Genomic DNA, 14,109 nt, shown 5'->3' on the forward strand with positions numbered 1-14,109 from the left:
CTTTCTCGGGAACAGGCCCAGATCCCCGTGATTTGCGTTAAGAGGAGGCGGAGAAAAAGGGGCCGGAGGGCGGGCTGCCTTCTGAGAATTCGTAGGCGATTGAATAAACCCCCACTTCCTTCCATTCTGCTAGCAAACGTGCAATCTTTGGACAATAAAATAAATGACCTACGGGGAAGATTAAACTACCAACGAGATATTCAAAATTGTAATATCTTGTGCTTTTAATGTTTTTTTATATATATTTTTATTTCACCTTTATTTAACCAGGATGGCCAGTTGAGAACAAGTTCTCATTTACAACTGTGACCTGGTCAAGATACAGCAAAGCAGAGCGACAAAAAACAGAGTTACACAAACAAACATACAGTCAATAACACAATAGAAAAATCTAAAAATAATTACAATTTAGCATTAATACTGGAGTGATAGATGTGCAGATGATGATGTGCAAGTAGAGATACTGGGGTGCAAAAGAGCAAGAGGGAAAGTAATAATATGGGGATGAAGTAGTTGGGTGTGCTATTTACAGATTGGCTGTGTACATGTACAGTGATCGGTAAGCTGCTCAGACAGCTGATGCTTAAAGTTAGAGAGGGAGATATAAGTCTCCAGCTTCAGAGAATTTTGCAATTCGTTCCAGTCATTGGCAGCAGAAAATTGGAAGGAAAGGCAGCCAAAGGAAGTGTTGGCTTTGGGGATGACCAGTGAAATATACCTGCTGGAGCGCGTGCTATGGGATGGTGTTGCTATGGTGACCAGTGAGCTGAGGTAAGGCGGGGCTTTACCTAGCAAAGACATAGATGACCTGGAGCCAGTGGGTTTGGCGATGTATATGTAGTGAGGGCCAGCCAATGAGAGCATACAGGTCGCAGTGGTGGGTAGTAAATGGGGCTTTGGTGATAAAACGGATGGCACTGTGATAGACTGGATCCAGTTTGCTGAGTAGAGTATTGGGGGCTATTTTGTAAATTACATTGCCAAGGATCGGTAGGATAGTCAGTTTTACGAGGGTATGTTTGGCGGCATGAGTGAAGGAGGCTTTGTTTGCGACATAGGAAGCCAATTCTAGATTTCATTTTGGATTGGAGATGCTTAATGTGGGTCTGGAAGGAGAGTTTACAGTCTAACCAGACACCTAGGTATTTGTCCACATATTCTAGGTCAGAACCGTCCAGAGTAGTGATGCTAGTCAGGCGGGAGGGTGCAGGCAGCAATCGGTTGAAGAGCATGCATTTAGTTTTACTAGCATTTAAAAGCAGTTGGAGGCCACGGAAGTAGTGTTGTATGGCGTTGAAGCTCGTTTGGAGGTTTGTTAGCACAGTGTTCAAAGGAGGGCCAGATGTATACAGAATGGTGTCGTCCGCGTAGAGGTGGATCAGAGAATCACCAGCAGCAAGGGCGACATGTTTGATGTATACAGAGAAAAGAGTCGGCCCGAGAATTGAACCCTGTGGCACCCCCATAGACTGCCAGAGGTCCGGACAAACAGGCCCTCCGATTTGACACACTGAACTCTCTGAGAAGTAGTTGGTGAACCAGGCGAGGCAGTCATTTGAGAAGCCAAGGCTATTGAGTCTGCCGATAATAATGCGGTGATTGACAGAGTCGAAAGCCTTGGCCAGGGCAATGAAGACAGCTGCACAGTACAGTCTTTTATCGATGGCGGTTATGATATCGTTTAGTACCTTGTGCCTGGCTGAGGTGCACCCGTGATCAGCTCGGAAACCGGATTGCATAGCGGAGAAGGTACGGTGGGATTCGAAATGGTCGGTGATCTGTTTATTAACTTGGCTTTCGAAGATTTTAGAAAGGCAGTGCAGGATGGATATAGGTCTATAACAGTTTGGGTCCAGAGTGTCTCCCCCTTTGAAGAGGGGGATGACCGCGGCAGCTTTCCAATCTTTGGTGATCTCAGACAATACAAAAGAGAGGTTGAATAGTCTAGTAATAGGGGTTGCAACAATTTTGGCGGATACCTTTAGAAAGAGAGGGTCCAGATTGTCTAGCCCAGCTGATTTGTAGGGATCCAGCTTTTGCATCAGCTGTCTGGATTTGGGTGAAGGAAAAGCAAGGGGGGGGCCTCATGCCTCACAGAGATGTGGCTGAACGACGACACTATCAACATACAGCTGGCTGGTTATACGGCAGGATAGAACAGCGGCGTCTGGTAAGACAAGGGGCAGCGGACTATGTATTTTTGTAACAGCTGGTGCACGATATCTAAGGAAGTTTCAAGCTATTGCTTGCCTGAGGTAGAGTATCTCATGATAAGCTGTAGACCACACTACCTACCTAGAGAGTTTATCTGTATCTATCGTAGCTGTTTACATACCACCACAGTCAGAGGCTGGCACTAAGACAGCATTGAATGAGCTGTACTCTGCCATAACCAAATAAGAAAACGCTCACCCAGAGGCGGCACTCCTAGTAGCCGGGGAGTTTAATGAGGGGTGGGAATTATTATTATTCATTTTTTTTACTTTGGACCACCTTTACTCTGGACCACCTTTACGCCACACACAGAGACACGTACAAAGCGCTCCCTCACCCTCCATTTGGCAAATATGACCAAAATCCTATCCTCTTGTTTCCTGCTTACAAGCAAAAGAAGCAAGAAGCAAGAAGCACCAGTGACTAGATCAATAAAAAAGATCAATAAAAAAGGGGTCAGATGAAGCAGATGCTAAGCTACAGGACTGTTTTGCTAGCACAGACTAGAATATGATTATTCCTCCGATGGCATTGAGGAGTACACCACATCTGTCATTGGCTTCATCAATAAGTACATCGATGATGTCGTCCCCACAGTGACAGTACGTACATACCCCAACCAGAAGCCATGGATTACAGGCAACATCCGCACTGAGCTAAAGACTAGAGCTGCCGCTTTCAAGGAGCAGGACTCTTAACCTGGAAACTTATAAGAAATCCCGCTATGCCCTTAGACGAACAATCACAGGCAAAGCGTCAATACAGGACTGAGATCAAATCGTACTACACCAGATCTGACGCTCGTCGGATGTGGCAGGGCTTGCAAACCATTACAGACTACAAAAAGGGAAGCACAGCCGAGAACTGCCCAGTGACACGAGCCTACCAGACGAGCTAAACTACTTATATGCTCGCTTCGAGGCAAATAACACTGAAACATGCATGAGACACCAGCTGTTCTGGAAGACTGTGTGATCACGCTCTCCGCAGCCGATGTGAGTAAGACCTTTAAACAGGTCAACATTCACAAGGCCGCAGGGCCAGACGAATTACAAGGACGTGTACTGCAAGCATGCGCTGACCAACTAGCAAGTGTCTTCACTGACATTTTCAACCTCTCCGAGTCTGTAATACCAACATGTTTTAAGCAGACCACCATAGTGCCTGTGCCCAAGAACACTAAGGTAACCTGCCTAAATGACTACCAACCCATAGCACTCACATCTGTAACCATGAAGTGCTTCGAAAGGCTGGTCATGACTCACATCAACACCACTATCCCAGAAACCCTAGACCCACTCCAATTTGCATACCACCAACAGATCCACAGATGATGCAATCTCTCTTGCACTTCACACTGCCCTTTCCCACCTGGACAAAAGGAACACCTATGTGAGAATGCTATTCATTGACTACAGCTCAGCATTCAATACCATAGTACCCTCAAAGCTCATCACTAAGCTAAGGACCCTGTGAATAAACACCTCCCTCTGCAACTGGATCCTGGACTTCCTGACAGGCCGCCCCTAGGTGGTAAGAGTAGGTAACAACACATCCGCCACGCTGATCCTCAACACAGGGGCCCCTCAGGGGTGCGTGCTCAGTCCCCTCCTGTACTCCCTGTTCACCCATGACTGCACAGCCAGGCACGACTCCAAAACCATCATTAAGTTTGCCGATGACACAACAGTGGCAGGCCTGATCAACGACGAGAGCCTAGAGGGAGGAGGTCAGAGACCTGGCCGTGTGGTGCCAGGACAACAACCTCTCCCTCATTGTGATCAAGACAAAGGAGATGATTGTGGACTACAGGAAAATGAGGACAGAGCACAACCCCATTCACATTGATGGGGCTGCAGTGGAGAAGGTTGAGAGATTCAAGTTCCTTGATGTCCACATCACCAACAAACTAACATGGTCACCAACAAACTAACATGGTCACCAACAAACTAACATGGTCACCAACAAACTAACATGGTCCAAGCACACCAAGACAGTCATAAAGAGGGCATGACAAAACCTATACCACCTTAGGGGACTGAAAATACTTGGTATGGGTCCTCAGATCCTCAAAAGGTTCTACAGCTGCACCATCGAGAACATCCTGCCTGGTTGCATCACTGCCTGGTATGGCAACTGCTCGGCCTCCGACCGCAAGGCACTACAGAAGGTAGTGCATACGGCACCGTACATCACCTGGGCCAAGCTTCCTGCCATCCAGGACCTCTATACCAGGTGGTGTCAGAGGAATGCCCTAAAAATGGTCAAAGACTCCAGCCACCCTAGTCATAGACTGTTCTCTCTGCTACCGCACGGCAAGCGGTACCGGAGCGCCAAGTCTAGGTCCAAGAGGCTTCTAAACAGCTTCTACCCCCAAGTCATAAGTCTCCTGAACATCTAGTCAAATTGCCACCCAGACTATTCGCATTCCCTTTTACACCGCTGCTACTCTCTTGTTATCTATGCATTGTCACATTAATAACTCTACCTACATGTACATATTACCTCAACTAACCGGTGCCCCCGCACATGGACTCTGTACCCCCCTGTATATAGTCTTGCTGTTGTTATTTTACTCCTGCTCTTTAATTACTTGTTACTTTTCTTTCTTATTCTTAACCATATATTTTTTAAACTGCATAGTTGGTTAGGGGCTCGTAAGTAAGCATTTCACTGTAAGGTCTACTACACCTGTTGTATTCAGCATTTCACTGTAAGGTCTACTACACCTGTTGTATTCAGCATTTCACTGTAAGGTCTACTACACCTGTTGTATTCAGCATTTCACTGTAAGGTCTACTACACCTGTTGTATTCAGCATTTCACTGTAAGGTCTACTACACCTGTTGTATTCAGCATTTCACTGTAAGGTCTACTACACCTGTTGTATTCAGCATTTCACTGTAAGGTCTACTACACCTGTTGTATTCAGCATTTCACTGTAAGGTCTACTACACCTGTTGTATTCAGCATTTCACTGTAAGGTCTACTACACCTGTTGTATTCAGCATTTCACTGTAAGGTCTACTACACCTGTTGTATTCAGCATTTCACTGTAAGGTCTACTACACCTGTTGTATTTGGCGCATGTGACTAATAAAATTTGATTTGATCTAGGTGCTGCTGTTGGCCCTCCTTGGTTGGTGACAGAAGCACCAGATCATCAGCAAACAGTGGACTTCAGATTCTCTCTCTCTCTCCCCCCGTAGCCTCTCTTTCTCTGTCGTCAGGCCTCCTCTCTCTCAGCTCCTCTGTCCTTTTCTCTGTCTCTGCTTTTCATCTCTCTTCCTCCCAGCTGGTAGTTCCAGTCAGCACTGAACACATATAGAGAAGAAGGGGGGTGAGGAGCTGGCTTCTGATTGGCTGGGAGAAGGGGGTGGGGAGTCAGCTGGAGTAGCCGAGGCTCTGATTGGCTAGGGGAAGCCGAAGTTCCGCCCACCTGCTCTGCCTTTTTTGCAGAAACAGAGAACGCTCCAAAAACAGCCTTCCTCTGTCTGTGTGTGTGTGTGTTTCAGTGTGTAAGGGATATGTATATCTGAATCTTCATTCTCTTAGGCACCAGACAGCAACTATTTAGGAACGGTTACTTTTAAAACACACACGGTTAGCTTTCCCACAACGGTGTCAATCATCTGTTACACTAAACCAGATGCTCTAACCTGTCTCATAGCTCATGTTTAGGGAGGTTTACAGAAGGGGTGTGTGTGTGTGTGTGTGTGTGAGTGAGAGAGTGTGTGTAGGAGCAGAATTAATAGACGCTTGCAAAACAGAAGCTGTTATTTCCTGAAACACTGTGTTAGGCCTAGGTTGTTATTTGTACATAGAAAGGATGTGATGTGTGTGTGTCTTGCAAAACAAGAGAAGCTTCTTCAGCTAAGCACCTCCAAATATAGAGAGGAGAGTAGAGACGGGGAAGACAGACAGAAAGGTCTTGTGTTTCCAGTAGAGGTTCAAGTGTGTCAAACTCATGTTGTTGTCTGCTCGTCTTCTGCTTGTATTTTCGTACTCAGGTCTCACTATATTCAATAAAACATATATTTCACCTCAGCTGAGAAAACAATTAAATAGGAACTTTTGTATCTCACTAGACAACGCTGTTATTTAGGATCCAACATGTACACACACACACACACACACACACACACACCCCTTTAAGAACCCCTGTTAACTTCCATATAATGAAAATGGGTGTGGCCTCTTCTCTCAAGTCCCTCCCCTGTTCAAGGGTGTCTGAGTACAGCTGAAAATAAGCTAAAAATAGAAGTCCACACACACACACACACACACACACACACACACACACACACACACACACACACACACACACACACACACACACACACACACACACACACACACACACACACACACACACACACACACACACACACACACACACACACACACACACACACACACACACTAGGGTTCCCCAACTGGCAATGGTTTAATTTGCCCCCCCCCCCCCAAAATGTTCTGAGCAAAAAGGTATTCCCATGCATAGAGACTTACTAATGTAAGCAAGGTTCAAAATGATTATGTTTTAGTCAAATATATCCGTTTAGTCTTCTTGCGGTTAATTTGCGGTCTACAAATGATTTGTAATTATGTTCTGGGCCACCCGACCATCCGCTCAACTAGTTGATGATCCCTGCATTAGGGCGTCCGCCCACGGTGTTTAGAACACCACGCTGTCTCGATGGCAACAACTAGGGCCTGTCTAGCTGTGTGTGTGTGTGTGTGGTTAGGATTAACCATACTGTTCCTTTGCTAGAGCTTCCACAGACCCTCACCTCTCCTGACTGTCCCCCAAGCTAACATGGATAAGCCCCAACGATGTGTGTGTGGTGTCTGTGTGTGCCTGTGTGTGGATTGATCTTTATGTTCACCTTAGTTCCTCTTTACCAGTTAATGGCTGAGTACAGTATGTATTCTAGGGTATCTGGTTCCTCAGAGAGATATAAGCACAGACCTTACTGCCACGTCATTTAACCCCCCGAAAAAAAGTTGTGTGATGTAGTTTTATCAACGTAGAAAACGGATTGGATTTTCAAAAAGTCATGGTCTTTTCTTTATCTAACTTTCAACCTAAATCCAATGACATGGTGACATAAAAACATAACGTGAATCAAAACCAGACGTTGAACTGACGTCTGCGCCCAGCGAGGAATAAATCAACAAGTTAATAAATCAACAAGGTTTGAGATTACACTGAAAACCCCATACTCACTGACGTTACCATGTCTCTCTCACACACACGACGATACCAGTGTCACAATATTTTTTCCAATGACAAAAATAAAAACACGAAGCAGACTAAACACTTTGGTTATTTAAAAACCTGCTGTATGTAACATATTGTGTGCAATAACTTGGGAGAAATGAATACATGCGACTCTAGACGACAACATAATGATGTTAGTTTCCAACATCAGGGCTGTTTTCATAAACAAGTTCAATCTGCTTCACGTTTTATTTCCATGCCACGATACTAACAAGTATAGCGATACTGGTACCGTCCCGGCCCGACACACTCGTCCTGGTACCGTCCCTGCCCTACACACTCGTCCTGGTGTCGTCCCAGTGTTTTTAGTGCACTTTAAAAAAAAAGGTGCTATCAAGGGCCTAAAAGGGTTCTCCACCTGTCCCCATATGAGAACTCTGAAGAACCCTTCTTGATTTTAGGTAGAACCCTTTTGGTTCCAAGTAGAACTGTTTTGGTTTACATGTAGAACCCTTTGAACAGAGGGTTCGACCTGGAACCAAAAAGCGTACTCCTATGGGGACAGCTGAATAAGTGAAGAAGAGTGTTGTGTGTCCCCGCAAGGTGCAAGCCTTCTGACATTCCTATTTCCTGGCTGCATCCCCTCTGACTTCAAGATGGATAGAGTCGCTCCACTCATCAAGAAACCAACACTACTCCTCCGACGTCAGAAACCAACACTACTCCTCCTCCGACGTCAGAAACCAACACTACTCCTCCTCCGACGTCAGAAACCAACACTACTCCTCCTCCGACGTCAGAAACCAACACTACTCCCCCGACGTCAGAAACCAACACTACTCCTCCGACGTCAGAAACCAACACTACTCCTCCGACGTCAGAAACCAACACTACTCCTCCGACGTCAGAAACCAACACTACTCCTCCGACGTCAGAAACCAACACTACTCGTCCGACGTCAGAAACCAACACTACTCGTCCGACGTCAGAAACCAACACTACTCCTCCGACGTCAGAAACCAACACTACTCCTCCGACGTCAGAAACCAACACTACTCCTCCGACGTCAGAAACCAACACTACTCCTCCGACGTCAGAAACCAACACTACTCCTCCGACGTCATAAACCAACACTACTCCCCCGACGTCAGAAACCAACACTACTCCCCCGACGTCAGAAACCAACACTACTCCTCCGACGTCAGAAACCAACACTACTCCTCCTCCGACGTCAGAAACCAACACTACTCCCCCGACGTCAGAAACCCACACTACTCCTCCGACGTCAGAAACCAACACTACTCCTCCTCCGACGTTAGAAACCAACACTACTCCTCCGACGTCAGAAACCAACACTACTCCCCCGATGTCAGAAACCAACACTACTCCCCCGATGTCAGAAACCAACACTACTCCTCCGACGTCAGAAACCAACACTACTCCTCCGACGTCAGAAACCAACACTACTCCCCCGACGTCAGAAACCAACACTACTCCCCCGACGTCAGAAACCAACACTACTCCCCCGACGTCAGAAACCAACACTACTCCCCCGACGTCAGAAACCAACACTACTCCCCCGACGTCAGAAACCAACACTACTCCCCCGACGTCAGAAACCAACACTACTCCTCCGACGTCAGAAACCAACACTACTCCTCCTCCGACGTTAGAAACCAACACTACTCCTCCTCCGACGTCAGAAACCAACACTACTCCTCCTCCGTCAGAAACCAACACTACTCCTCCTCCGTCAGAAACCAACACTACTCCTCCTCCGACGTTAGAAACCAACACTACTCCTCCTCCGACGTCAGAAACCAACACTACTCCTCCGACGTCAGAAACCAACACTACTCCTCCGACGTCAGAAACCAACACTACTCCTCCGACGTCAGAAACCAACACTACTCCCCCGACGTCAGAAACCCACACTACTCCTCCGACGTCAGAAACCAACACTACTCCTCCTCCGACGTCAGAAACCAACACTACTCCTCCTCCGACGTCAGATACCAACACTACTCCTCCTCCGACGTCAGAAACCAACACTACTCCTCCTCCGACGTCAGAAACCAACACTACTCCTCCTCCGACGTCAGAAACCAACACTACTCCTCCTCCGACGTCAGAAACCAACACTACTCCTCCTCCGACGTCAGAAACCAACACTACTCCTCCTCCGACGTCAGAAACCAACACTACTCCTCCTCCGACGTCAGAAACCAACACTACTCCTCCTCCGACGTCAGAAACCAACACTACTCCTCCTCCGACGTCAGAAACCAACACTACTCCTCCTCCGACGTCAGAAACCAACACTACTCCTCCTCCGACGTCAGAAACCAACACTACTCCTCCTCCGACGTCAGAAACCAACACTACTCCTCCTCCGACGTCAGAAACCAACACTACTCCTCCTCCGACGTCAGAAACCAACACTACTCCTCCTCCGACGTCAGAAACCAACACTACTCCTCCTCCGACGTCAGAAACCAACACTACTCCTCCTCCGACGTCAGAAACCAACACTACTCCTCCTCCGACGTCAGAAACCAACACTACTCCTCCTCCGACGTCAGAAACCAACACTACTCCTCCTCCGACGTCAGAACCCAACACTACTCCTCCTCCGACGTCAGAAACCAACACTACTCCTCCTCCGACGTCAGAAACCAACACTACTCCTCCGACGTCAGAAACCAACACTACTCCTCCTCCGACGTTAGAAACCAACACTACTCCTCCTCCGACGTTAGAAACCAACACTACTCCTCCTCCGACGTCAGAAACCAACACTACTCCTCCGACGTCAGAAACCAACACTACTCCTCCGACGTCAGAAACCAACACTACTCCTCCTCCGACGTTAGAAACCAACACTACTCCTCCTCCGACGTTAGAAACCAACACTACTCCTCCTCCGACGTCAGAAACCAACACTACTCCTCCGACGTCAGAAACCAACACTACTCCTCCGACGTCAGAAACCAACACTACTCCTCCTCCGTCAGAAACCAACACTACTCCTCCTCCGACGTTAGAAACCAACACTACTCCTCCTCCGACGTTAGAAACCAACACTACTCCTCCTCCGACGTCAGAAACCAACACTACTCCTCCGACGTCAGAAACCAACACTACTCCCCCGACGTCAGAAACCAACACTACTCCCCCGACGTCAGAAACCAACACTACTCCCCCGACGTCAGAAACCAACACTACTCCTCCGACGTCAGAAACCAACACTACTCCCCCGACGTCAGAAACCAACGCTACTCCTCCGACGTCAGAAACTACAGACCTGTATCTCTTCTTTCCCAAACACTTGAGGGTGATGTATGTATGTATGTATGTATGTATGTATGTATAATATATCTCCACTGCCTTCAACACGGTGAACCATCACATCCTCCTCTCCACTCTGTTAGGATCCCCATTAGCCGTTTTACGAAAGCTGCAGGTAATTCTCCTGGGGTCCACACAAAACATGACATAATACAGAACATTAATAGACAAGAATAAAAATTTAAAACGGGACAAGAAGTCTACATATCAACACACACACAATAGGAGGGTTTTTATGATTCCTTTGGAAAATACTGCAACACCTTGTAGAAAGCCCCTTCAGAACACATAGCCCCTCGTTGACTATCCCGCAAAAAGGTTTCAAAACAGATAGACATTTCAAGTGTTGTAGTACGAATAGTAGGGGATAGTGTGTGTGTGTGTGTGTCCCCCCTTGTTTTCTTCTCTGTGTTCTCTCTCCGTCTGTCTGACAGTCGAAGGGGTTTGGTTTGGCACGGGCCTTGGTACTGTATGTTAATGAACAAGAACCACACACAGAGAGGACTGTGTGTGCGCGCGCGTGTGTGTGTGTGTGTGTGTCCTAACATAAGTTTTGTTGAGTCAAAACAAAGGGGCATGTCAGAACCAGCCAGTGGAGAGTTATTAACTTTGGTAGTGTGTGATTTTTAAATGTATACTAGTCACGAGCCTGGTTCCATAATGTGTGGCGTTTAAGAGCTATTTAAAGAGCGAAAGAGGAAGTGATTATTCAAACAAGATCCCCAACCCCTCTTTTACGCTGCTGCTACTCTCTGTTTATCAAATATGCATAGTCATTTTAACTATACATTCATGTACATACTACCTCAATTAGCGCAACTAACTGGTGCCCCCGCACATTGGCTAACCGGGCTATCTACATTGTGTCCCACCACCCGCCAATGCCTCTTTTACGCTACTCTCTGTTTATCATATATGCAGTCACTTTACCATACCTACATTTCACCGTAAGGTCTACACCTGTTGTATTCAGCATTTCACTGTAAGGTTTACCTACACCTGTTGTATTCAGCATTTCACTGTAAGGTTTACCTACACCTGTTGTATTCAGCATTTCACTGTAAGGTTTACACCTGTTGTATTCAGCATTTCACTGTAAGGTTTACACCTGTTGTATTCAGCATTTCACTGTAAGGTTTACACCTGTTGTATTCAGCATTTCACTGTAAGGTTTACACCTGTTGTATTCAGCATTTCACTGTAAGGTTTACACCTGTTGTATTCAGCATTTCACTGTAAGGTCTACCTACACCTGTTGTATTCAGCATTTCACTGTAAGGTCTACCTACACGTGTTGTATTCAGCATTTCACTGTAAGGTCTACCTACACGTGTTGTATTCAGCATTTCACTGTAAGGTCTACACCTGTTGTATTCAGCATTTCACTGTAAGGTTTACACCTGTTGTATTCGGCGCACGTTACAAATAAACTTTGATCTCACAGTATTCCTTCAAAATTTGATGTATTATGGATGAACTTTATGCATTAATTCCACGTGGTTACAGAACAAATTCTGCATGGTTACAGGGTTAACAGAAACAACTCAAAGGGTATTCATTCAGAGTGGTTAAGATTAGGGCTATGGTTTGGGATTAGATTTTTATTAGGATCGCCATTAGCCGACGCCAATGGAGACAGCTAGTCTTACTGGGGTCCAACACATAACGAAAAGACATTACAGACAAAATACTTTACAATTGACATACAGTACCAGTCAAAAGTTTTTACTATATTCTACATTGTAGAATAATAGTGAAGACATCAAAACTATGAAATAACACATGGAATCATGTGAGATTCTTCAAATAGCCACCCTTTGCCTTGATGACAGCTTTGCACACAATTGGCATTCTCTCAACCAGCTTCATGAGGTAGTCACCTGGAATGCCTTTCCAACAGTCTTGAAGGAGTTCACACATATGCTGAGCACTTGAATTGGGTTGAAGTGGGGTGATTGTGGAGGCCAGGTCATCAAATGCAGCACTCCATCACTCCCCTTCTTGGTCAAATAGCCCTTACACAGCCTGGAGATGCGTTTTGGGTCATTGTCCTGTTGAAAAACAAGTGATAGTCCCACTAAGCGCAAACCAGATGGGATGGCGAATCGCTGCAGAATGATGCGGTTGTCATGCTAGGTTAAGTGTGCCTTGAATTCTAAGTAAATCACTGAGATTGTCACCAGCGAAGCACCCCCACACAATCACACCGCCTCCTCCATGCTTCACGGTGGGAACCACACATGTAGAGATCCGTTCACCTACTCTGCGTCTCACAAAAACACGGCAGTTTGGAACCAAAAATAAAAAAATTGGACTCATCAGAGCAAAAGGACAGATTTCCACCGGTCTAATGTCCATTGCTCTTGTTTCTTGGCCCAAGCAAGTCTCTTCTTATATTGGTGTCCTTTAGTAGTGGTTTCTTTGCAGCAATTCGACCATGAAGGTCTGATTCACGCAGTCTTCTCTGAACAGTTGATGTTGAGTTGTGTCTGTTACTTGAACTCTGTGAAGCATTTATTTGGGCTGCAATCGGAGGTGCAGTAAATTGCCGATTTCTGAGTCTGGTAACTAATGAACTTATCCTCTGCAGCAGAGGTAACACTGGGTCTTCCATTCCTGTTTCGGTCCTCTTGAGAGACTATTTCATCACAGAGCTTGATGGTTTTTGCAACTGCACTTGAAGAAACTTTCAAAGTTCTTAAAATGTTTCTGGATTGACGGACCTTCATGTCTTAAAGTAATGATCAATTGTTTGTTACTTTTACATAACATTTATTTTTTCTAAAAACTGCATTGTTGATTAAGGGCTTGTAAGTAAGTATTTCACTGTAAAGGTCTACACCTGTTGTATTCGGCTCATGTGACAAATAACATTTGATATGACTGTCGTTTCTCTGTTCTTGCCATAATATGGACTTGGTCTTTTACCAAATATCTTCTGTATACCAACCCTACCTTGGCACAACACAACTGATTGGCTCAAATTAATTAAGGAATGAAATTCCACATTAACTTTTAACAAGGCACGCATGATAATTAAAATGCATTCCAGGTGACTACCTCATGAAGCTGGTTGAGAAAATGCCAAGAGTGTGCAAAGCTGTCAAGGCAAAGGGTGGCTACTTTGAAGAATCTCAAATAAAAATATTTAGATTTGTTTAACACATTTTTGGTTACTGCATGATTCCATATGTGTTATTTCAGAGTTTTTGATGTCTTTACTATTTTCTACATTGTAGAATAATAGTGAAAACAATTGAATGTGTAGGTGTCCAAACTTTTGACTGGTACTGTACATTTAAAAACATTAACGTGTGTGTGTG

General features: G+C 45.7%; 2 protein-coding genes across 6 annotated transcripts in view; one reads left to right on the plus strand and one right to left on the minus strand.

The window, feature by feature from the left end:
• Positions 1-14,109, minus strand: part of atosb (atos homolog b) — a 43,107-nt gene that overhangs the window by 20,081 nt on the left and 8,917 nt on the right. The gene's annotated exons all lie outside the window — the stretch shown is intronic.
• LOC139575374 (putative uncharacterized protein DDB_G0282133) lies at positions 4,268-10,881 on the plus strand. The gene is made up of 3 exons (XM_071400289.1): positions 4,268-4,449; positions 8,095-10,726; positions 10,870-10,881. The coding sequence occupies exons 1-3, from the start codon at positions 4,268-4,270 to the stop codon at positions 10,879-10,881; spliced, it is 2,826 nt and encodes a 941-aa protein (XP_071256390.1).

Source organism: Salvelinus alpinus, chromosome 5 (genome assembly GCF_045679555.1).
Source record: "Salvelinus alpinus chromosome 5, SLU_Salpinus.1, whole genome shotgun sequence".
NCBI classification, from domain to species: Eukaryota; Metazoa; Chordata; class Actinopteri; order Salmoniformes; family Salmonidae; genus Salvelinus; species Salvelinus alpinus.